General features: G+C 36.5%; 1 protein-coding gene across 2 annotated transcripts; it reads left to right on the top strand.

Moving 5' to 3' along the window:
* The first annotated feature begins 4,930 nt into the window (after window positions 1-4,930).
* On the top strand, window positions 4,931-8,869 carry LOC140852480 (silicon efflux transporter LSI2-like). Of its 2 annotated transcripts, none has more exons than XM_073245686.1 (4): window positions 4,931-5,200; window positions 5,366-6,365; window positions 6,933-7,122; window positions 8,371-8,869. In XM_073245686.1, exons 2-4 carry the CDS (start codon window positions 5,397-5,399, stop codon window positions 8,634-8,636), a joined length of 1,425 nt encoding a protein of 474 aa, XP_073101787.1. In that variant the 5' UTR covers window positions 4,931-5,200; window positions 5,366-5,396; the 3' UTR covers window positions 8,637-8,869. The 2 variants fall into 2 exon arrangements, with proteins under 2 accessions (XP_073101787.1, XP_073101786.1); XM_073245685.1 differs by having other exon boundaries at window positions 5,288-6,365.
* Window positions 8,870-10,431: the final 1,562 nt, after the last annotated feature.

Here is a 10,431-nt window from a genome sequence, read left to right as displayed (position 1 = left end):
CACATCTTGATTAGAATGTGGAAGATAATTGTCTAATTAGAGCTCGTGGACATGTCTTCCACAAGCCATGTATCTATGCATGCTAAGAGTACATTGCATTGGCAAAAACTGCATTTGGCTAATGTTCAAGAGATCCAACATATTTTCGACCTCCCTACCACCCTTTCAGAGCGCATTTAAGATTAGATATATATGTTAAGGTCGAAATTTGCTGAAAAGAAAAAAGATAGCACTTCCAGACTATACTGTAACGGTTATACATCTAAAGCACCTCCATTGGGCAATTGGAATACTAGAGTGCCAGGTATGATGCCAATTACAAAGTGGGGTGTCACGAAAAATTGTTGATAAGGCCTAATCATATTATTCTGCTGATGCTAAATGCAATAATTGATATGACTACTACTTTTGATATAGGTTGGTTGGAGAATTCTGGTTTCCATCAGCATGGGTCGGTAAGCCGACAAACATAGAAAATATCCAAGTCCTTTTTTGGTACATAGCAAATATCTAAGTCATTCAAGTGGGTAGGTGAAGACTGGATAGCCAGAGAAAAGTCCACCTTTACAAGCTTTAGGGATATATCAATGTGCTCTCTTGATCGATAAAGCTTTGTAAAAAGAGGGTGAATTCTCCTGCTGCGAAGATTTTTTTCTCAAGTAGTAAACAGAAAGGACCACTAGTGCAAGATCTTCAACAAAAGAATGATAAAATATTTGAAGACGCAGAGAAAAGCTTCTTATTGTTTAGTAAAATATTCTTTCACATAAATAAAGCTTAGTGAGACAACTTTGTAAGATAAGTTTCATACAAAACAAAGGATATCATCTAGCTTATGGTACACGTACTGCTTGGTTGCATGAATAAAGTTCATTAGTCATTTTTGGAGGTGTGGTGGGTTCTTTTTAAAGTGTCCAGGAAAGGATGAATTTAAGCAAGAGAAGAGGGCGTTGATTTTTCTGCAAGTTGGCGTGGAGTCTTATAACTTGACACGCACCTTCCCCTTGCATTAGAGAAAGTTGACACGCACGTTCAAATTCTAAATTTGGTCTCCTCGATGGTGCAGAATGGAGGGGAAAAGGCCTTTTTCGTTTTTTTGGTAAATGGAGGGGAAGTGGGTTGATGAAATATGTGTGACCTACACGTGCGCAAGCTCCTAAAATACTAAAATCATAGTATAACAGTTGTAAACATAAACTAACTGGTGATATGACATAACCCAAGACTATACTTTATGAAAAAGTAACATCTCTTTTTTTTCCAATTAATTTAACTCTTAAAAAAAATAATAAAAAAAAAAGAAACTTAACAAGAAAAGGAAGCTTGTATGTTGATAACTTGAAACAATTAGAATAAACTAAGCCTTAGAGATATTTTAACTTTGCTTTACAATTAAAGGACAGCCAGTTATTTTTTTATTTTTTATTATTTATTTTAATTTTTAATTTTTGGTAAAGGAAAGGGTAAATAGCTCATTTTGACTAAGAAGCGTGTACAATCTCAACATAATTGATTTAATACAATTAATATGACGAACATGGCGCTAATGTAATCCGTAGATAATAGAGTGCAACTGTGGTGCCATGTATGCTCTAATCCGAGAAAGAATGTACTATAACAGAAGTTGAAGGCACAATTTAATTAGCCTAATCAGGCCATGAGCATAGGAAAAAGAGAGTACTTTTAATACTAACTTCATGTTTGTCTGACAAGAATTCGAAGGTGGGAATAGTTATCAAATTCCTTTTAAGTCTATTCTGATGTTTGGTAACTTTGTGAGCATGAGAATGCTGATTCCTATAGATAATAACAATAATATGCAATTACTTATCTAACCAATAATTAAATTATGTATCTTCTTTGTTAACTTGAATCTTTTGCACTGATGTGTCCTCTTCAATGCATGCATATCTTATAGTCGATGATGTTCTTCAACACTTTTTCTTAGTATTGATTTGGCGGTTATTATACCAAGATTCTATCAAGCATTTAACAATGAACATCTAATTTTTAATTGCAAATATTGTGAGCATCAGTCAATACCTATAAATAAGTAAAATTAGAAACAAAACTTTGACCATATTCGTATACCCGTAGTTGAGTAGCTTTATTTATATGCATGTTTATGACCGGCTCCTACACATAGAATTAAATCTTTATGTATAAAGTCTTCAAATAGTTTGAATTTTGGAGTAGCTTCAAAATTAATTAATATATCAAAAATCTTGTCAAATACGAAAGTACAACATAGATCATCCACACCAAGAAAACTTCTTATTGATTAATCTCTAAAACTACTTCAAAATTAATCTAATCTTTGTCAAGGTGGCTGATTAAATTTCTAGAATAAACATTTATATCTACGGTTACTTTAGCACAAGATGCATCTGCATAATTTGACTCCATTTAAATTTCTATTACTGGATGAACTATGACATCTTTTGACTCTTTTTCTAAGTAATTTCGAAATCAACCTATTTATAAGTCATGATCATTTCTGAACTTGATATAGCATCTATATGATCTACCATTTTTTCTTCTAAATCTTCTTCATAACTTGATTGATACTTGAGCTAACTAATCTTGTCATGCTCTTAGCCTTTCAACTTAATCTAATTAGTTTCTAATTGTTCATGCTCCTCTTACTTCAAATCTTTAACATTGAACCAATTCTGCTCTTCTTTTGGATTTTGGAGGAAGCTTGGAAGCAAAATCCACTCTTTAGACAACTTTTATTTGAGATGTATTATCTTATTGGAATTTGAGTGGACAAATCCCATATTTTCTTTGGCTCCTGTATGTCCTGGATATAGAGATAATCTTTGTTATCTACTGAAATTTAAATAATCCAAATCATCTTTTAGTTTTAATATTTTTTTCCTTCTCACAGTCTAATCATTAAAGATGTCTATTGGAATCATCTCCGACTAATCTAAAGTATCCTATAAATCTTGTTATGTCAAATAAGGCTTGACAATAGATTTTCAAATTGAATTATAGGTGTTGTTCAACTTATGGAGACAAATTATAATAGTAAAAATAGCCATGTTAATGTTAGTGAAGTTGAGTATGTTGATCTCAAAGAAGATAGATGATAGCAACGTCAGTTGCAATAATTTATCTCTTGAATCATCAAAATAAATGTTCAAATCTTTGCACTATCACAAAATAAATTATTAGAAACCTTTTAGCCATATTGAGTTAAGAATATATGAACAATTAATTTTTAATTATATATAGCTTTAATATCACATAAAATATATTCAAAGCAAATCAAATATATCTGTTTAAACTCTAAAATAAATATTACATATAAAAAAGTATAAAGAGTTGCAAGACGGCAATAATAATGAATGGGAACTAAAACAAAATTATTTTAATAAAATAATAATAAAATTCACAATCAGAAGCCTATCTTTTTCTTTCTCCTCTCTCTCTGCTAGGAAGGAGCACTGTTAAAAATCCCGTCTAGGACCTTCATCCTCTCATGCCCTGTTAGATGCTTTATGCAAGAAAACATGCTGTCCGAAGCTCTCACGGCTTAACACCACTAAAAGACCGAAAAAGGATCCATTATGACATTTGACTACAAGACCCCTCAACCAAGCAACTTTTATTCCAGTTTTTATTTTATTCCATTGAACCTAAGGCTCAACCAAGCAAACATGGACTCACGTTAAAAGGCAAAAAAAATGTTTTGTGATGAATTGTAGCGTGGCAATCGGCCAGATATTAGTTAGATCAACCAATATCCATATCCATCCCATCAGAAAAATAATCTATATCCATACCCATTCCGTACCCATCTCGAATTGGATCGGATCAGATAAAACAGAAATGTAAGAATAGATCGGATCAGGTCGAGTATATCCAAAATCTCTCTCTTTTGATCAAAAATCTCATGAGCCCCATTGATCAAAAATTCCCTCTCAGCCGTTCGATCTCCTAAGGTGCTCACCTTCCCCACATATCTCTGAAAAAGAGAATGAAATGAAAAAGAAAAGAAAGCAATAAAAGCAAAAGAAAAAAAATGATCAATCTATATAGGAAGAAGATTTATCTTTTAATTTTTTTCCCTCTTTTCTTTGATTTGTGAGTCTCAATTGGGTTGGAGGCTTGGAGCAGCTGAATAGGGAAAGCTTAGATGATGACTCGAATCTTTTTAGAGCTGTGGATACCATTCTGCTCTCCTCCTTTGCAGGCCAACTGGTCGTCCTTCGAACCCCTCACCTCGTTAGAGCCCCCAGATCCCCACTAGAGTTTTCTCACAACAGCTGCTTGTGTCTCCACGCTCTCCACCCACCTTCATTCCACTCACTCCGCTCACCGTGCTCACCCCCTCTGCCTCCACTGGCCGAATAGGAAAGATGAAGGCTAGGGTTTGAATTCTTGTCGGGTGGGACTTGGGAGGCCTAGAGCAGCCGAATTGGTATGTTTTAATGATAGTTAAGGCTTGTTAAGAATTTATATTAATAAGAGTTATCGGATCGATTTTGGGGTATGGCATACTATTATCCGAATTCGATCTAAATTCACTTTGAATTTTTTTCTAAAATCTATATATATTTTGGATTTTAATTGGATCAGATAAAATTTATCCCATTCAAATCGTATTGGGATGGATATCCGGTAGATCGATAAAATTGCCACCCGTAATGAATTAGAATTCGTATACGCAATGACTCCAACAAGGGATGGCCATTATAAGGGTTTTGAATATTGGTCCTTCCATACAAGGATGGAATCCAATCACGTTTCAGATCTATGGCATTATTGCTGTTAAATCAAAACAGTATCTATCCATTGCTGACATTAAAGTAATACCAGCACCAACAAAGCTCATTCCCACTAACGTAACTACATAATTTGGCCACTTGGGCTACTCTATAAAATGGGACCTATGGCCATTGATTCATACCAACTTCCCGGGCTTTTCCCAACTCTTCATTCTCCCTGACATCTCGCTGTCTCCATGTGCTTTCTGCATGTTAGGTTCACTATTCTTTCACTCCAAGGACGCCAAAATTTGTGAAGTTGAAGCCACTACGTGGATAGATTTGTTCAGCTTCTTTTTGTTGAGGATGTCATATGAACTGCAAGTATGATCTTCATGGAAGCTTGGTAGTGGCCAAACAATGTTGTTGCACTGATTTCGTTACTAAGTTCATCTTTGACGCCACAATCTTTCTTGATTGAGAAGGTGAGGATTGAGTACTCAGTAACAACATTTACCACCAACCTTTCCATCAGTTTCTGTACTGAACTTTCAATTCATTATTTGCTGCAGTTAGTCTTATCGAAGTATTAGGCTCGCTCCATCGAGAGTATTCATTGGAACACTGAAAATTATCCTTCTCCATCTCAGCTGCACTTCATTGACATTTCTGCATAGAGAAATGGCACTTGCTCCAACTGCTGAAGTGGTTCTGGGCTCAATCGCCTTTGGAATATTTTGGGTGCTAGCCGTTTTCCCCGCAGTCCCCTTCCTACCTATTGGAAGAACTGCTGGATCTCTACTTGGTGCCTTGCTCATGGTCATCTTCCGAGTTATCACTCCGGAGCAAGCCTACGCTTCCATCGACATCCCGATCCTGAGCCTCCTATTCGGAACTATGGTTGTCAGCATCTATCTCGAAAGAGCACACATGTTTAAGTACTTGGGCTGGTTTCTCTCTTGGAAGAGCAAAGGTGGTAAGGACTTGCTCTGCCGAGTCTGCCTTATTTCGGCCTTGTCGAGTGCATTATTCACCAATGACACCTCCTGCATTGTGCTGACTGAGTTTGTTCTCAAGCTCGCGAGGCAGCACAATCTGCCACCCAAACCATTCCTTCTAGCACTAGCATCAAGTGCCAATATTGGCTCCACAGCAACTCCAATTGGAAACCCGCAGAACTTGGTTATAGCTGTTCAGAGTAAGATCTCTTTCGGAAAATTCCTTACAGGTATCCTCCCTGCCATGCTCATTGGGGTGGTCATCAACATTGCACTTCTTCTATGCATGTTTTGGAACACATTAAAGATAAATAAGGTTGATGAAGAGGTGATGGAGGAAGCGGTGGATGAGGATGAAGTGAGCTCTCATAAGTTCTCTCCTGCTAGAATGTCGCATGTGACCCAAGAAGGAGCTTGTGGGGATGATGTCGGGAAGAACAGGCCGCGAACGAAGATAGCTTCCTTGCAAGTCTCTGATGTGAAGAGACTTTTAACTAAGAAGGCGTTGATCTTGAAGGGCTGTGTTTATCTTGTGACCATAGGGATGCTGATCTCTCTGCTCATGGGGCTAAACATGTCATGGACTGCGATTTCTGCTGCCCTTGCTCTCGTGGTCATCGACTTCCAGGATGCTGGGCCCTGCCTTGACAAGGTAACCAAAAATATGCTTGATGCCAGAAGTCTCCTGACTTTAATGTCAAAGAAGATGGCTGTTGGGATATGAGACTTTCTGATATATCTTTTTTTCATGTTTATTAAAAAAAGTTTTATCTTAATTAATTTTAGACTGTATATTAGTTTGATCATTCTTTGAAAGTCTTTATTTTAAAAGGAAAATTAGGAATCTGATGACTGGATTGATTTCATTATCGATGATATGATGGCTTTGGGAGACCATTGAGGACTCAGAAAGCTTCATAAAGTGCTGTACATGCACCATGAACTTTCTGTAGGCCGTACATCCTTTTTCGCCCATGATTGTCAGGCTTTCTACAGTATTTCAAAAGAGTAATCAAACATGTGTCAAGTGTATGAAATGGTTAGTTTTTCAAAAGAGTAATTAATGTTTAGTAAACAGATGCATAATCATCGATAGCTTGAATCCTTCGGTGAATCATTTCCTCCTACGTACCAAGCTCTACATGGACAGGTTCTTTCATATTTCCTCCTTGTTTGCGAAAACGCTCTATGGTAAAGCTGACGAGCGTCTTTAACTCAGGTATCATATTCGCTGTTGATATTCTTCTGTGGGATGTTCATCACTGTCGATGGTTTCAACCAAACGGGACTACCGAGTGCACTGTGGAACTTCATGGAGCCTTATGCACGGATCAATCATGCTAGTGGAGTGGTGGTGCTCTCTCTTGTTATACTACTACTCTCAAACTTCGCTTCCAATGTGCCCACTGGTAAACTAACTTTCTTCCCTCCAATTTCTTAGCTTCCTACTTTAGTGTTGTAACCTACACTAAATTTTATGCTCATTAGCATCATTCCATTTGCATTCACAACTTTAAGATATAGCATCAAAATTCAATATAAATTAGACTTGGAATCACGGCGTCCTATTGTTTTGTAATATTTGGAACAATTAAGTATTAAACAAACACAGTTTTAAGTAAACATCAAAGAACTGTTGAAAAAGAAAGTGGTACTATCTTTTTAAGGGAAAGCAGAATAATAATTCATTTACTTACTAAGAGCGAGATCTTACTCAAACGAGGAGATGCCTTTTCTTTTTTAATTATAAAACGATGCACATTTCATCAGTAGAAAAGATCACTTTTGTGCATAGATATGTTTTTTTATGATTTTAATGGAAGCAAAGAGCATCAAATCTAAAATTAGTGTTCCACCTGAACAACTACATTGCCGACAAGATGCTATCATGAGACCCTATATTGATAGATTCTTATTGAATAAAGTTGGCCTGAGATTTGAAATGCAGACATCCTACAGTAACCTGTAAAGCTGTTCATAGTGAAGGACCTGAATGGCCTAGTGACTCATCTCTATATACTTGTTATACTCCTGTAAGTCACTAATAGGGACCTTTATATTAATGAATAGAAATTAACAGTACGCTTTCAGATCAGGTGCTGTTCACTTGCATAGGCATATATATGTAGCACATCTGTCAAAAAGAGCCAAATTCTTCTGTAAAATTCAATAAATTTTTGTATATGAATCTTTCTAAGCCATCTGATTCATAGCTTTGTGATTTTGGCTTGGGATCAGAGGGGTTTCAACGGGCAAGCTGAAGAAATGCGCCATTCCTACCGACTAAACCCCCATCTTAAATCCTAAAGAATCATTTCAACCAAAATCATCTATATTTTTGTTACTAAAAGCAGCTGTGAGAGTATCATTTATGAGAATAACTTAGGTTGAATGCGGCCATTGGACTGCAGCCTAGTTTTGTCTCCAAATTTACAAATAACAATGATTATTCACCAAACTAAATATCAGTTAGAGTTGAAAGTAGACCCAAAACTGCACTTTCATGACAATTTGCATATTAATTAGCAATTCAAAAAAGAAATAAATTAACAATTTGTTATCACAAGACATATATATCACACATTCAACCACCTTTTTTTTCCCTTCCCATGCCTCATGTACATGATCTAATCAATTAAGCAATGCTGGTGATCCAGTGCTCTTGCTAGGAGCTCAAGTAGCAAAATCAGCAGCAGCAGTATCTCCAGCGGACGAGACGAGAGCATGGCTCATACTTGCATGGGTGAGTACGGTGGCTGGCAACCTATCGCTGCTAGGCTCGGCTGCAAACTTGATCGTCTGTGAGCAAGCGCAGCGGTCACAGTTGTTTGGGTACACGCTCACCTTCTGGGGTCATATCGTCTTTGGAGTTCCTTCCACGCTCATTGTGACAGCCATTGGCCTGCCTCTCGTTAGGGGTTAGTTTATAGGATGGTGATTGCCTTGTTATATGGAGGGGTACGAAGTTTATTGTCATCTTGAAAGCTTTTGTAACTTGGGCTAAGTAATGATCTTGAATCTAAGCTAATTTGAATTTAATAATCTTGGGGATAGAAAAGTTTGATGACAACCAGCTTCATATCTGTGGAAATATTTAAGTTAGTATGTGGCTACTTATCTTCAAAAAGAAAGCAATGGACTTTTAGCATGATCACGTTTGGCTTATTTCTCTAGACTGATGGCTCAGTTCCTTATTTCTCTAATGCTCAAGCACTTATGGCTTATTAGTTGCATTAACTTTGATTTTCATCAAGCATCACATATAGTAATACTAGCATGATGTGCACTAAACTACTATGAATCCTAATACTGGCGAGTGAGGACAGTCAATTATATGCTTATTAATGTATTTTTCACAATGATACAATTCATTCAAAAAATGCTTACTCATGAACACTTGGAATTTTGCCAAATAAAATCTTTAACATAGGGTTCCACTAATGAATACCCCGAAGCATTCGTTAAGAGTATCAACTTCTTGTATAATATGTCTTAATCTAGTTGGAGATGTGAAGTGTTGTTAAGAGGTTAGACTTTCTAATCTTTTTCATGAATGTTATCAACATGCATACTTCATCAAACGAATCTCAATTACTTGTGTAACAACACAGAATCGACAAGAAAAGGAGAAGCTTTTTTTGGAAAGGAAGAGAAGAATGTGCAGGAGGTTTTTGCTTGGTAAAATGGGAAAAACTCTGCGAGCCAAAAGAACAAGGTGGGGTAGGCATCATTGATCTGAAATTATTTAACAAGTGCTTATTACTAAAATGGTGGTGGAAGTATTTTCATGAACATGAAAGGCCCTGGCAAAAATTAATCAAAAATCTACACTTCTCTAACAGACCTTCGAGTCAGCCTGTATCAAGAAGTTGTAGATTATCATCAGAGGCATGGAGGAGCATTTTCAAGGTTAGGAAGTGGTTCTTTGAAAGCATAAAATTCACTGTAGAAAATGAAAAGCAAACAGCCTTCCTTGTGGTATGATCATTAAATAAACAAACTACCATTGAAAGAGCAGTTCCCATTAGTCTTCATGCTAAGCAACAAGCCTCATGCGACTATAACAGAAGTTTTTCACTCTCAAAGAAATATCATAGGGGCAGTAACGCCTATGAGAGGAAGGGAAGAGATCAAAAAACTCAATCAGCTGCTAAGGGATAAAACACTCACAAATGGAGATGATAAAATTGAATGAAAATGAAACAGCACTAAAAAATTTACAGTAAAAGGTTGCTATAAATTCTTCAATCATGGTGGGGTTCGTACCGGAGAAAATTAAATTGCTCAACTGGTTAGCAATCAACAAAAAACTACTTGTACAGGATAATCTTCAAAAATGAATTAAGTGGAATACCCCGCAAAACTGCATGCTCTGTGGTAGCCAAGAGGAAGCATCAGAACATATCTTTGTTTCATGATCCTTTTACCAGCAAATTTGGAGCCTATTTGCAGAGAAAATGGAGAATTCCTACATCCTAACTTCCTTGAATAACTGATGGACTGTAAAGAGGAAAAAAGACAAAGCAAAGCTTAAGATCAATACATGATTCTTTAGTTGAAATGATTATCTGAAGCACATGGAAGGATAGATACAAAAGAGTCTTCTAATTTCAAGCAAACGCCACCATATTGGTGCTTAAGGAAGCTTTGTTTTTATTTAAAAGTTGGTCTTCAATAACCTTCGAGACAAACAAGCCACAATTCTTCGTGGCATTAAA

Source organism: Elaeis guineensis, chromosome 11 (assembly GCF_000442705.2).
Source record: "Elaeis guineensis isolate ETL-2024a chromosome 11, EG11, whole genome shotgun sequence".
NCBI classification, from domain to species: domain Eukaryota; kingdom Viridiplantae; phylum Streptophyta; class Magnoliopsida; order Arecales; family Arecaceae; genus Elaeis; species Elaeis guineensis.
Note: the sequence above shows the minus strand (reverse complement) of the source record. Positions and strands in the feature narration are given on the sequence as shown.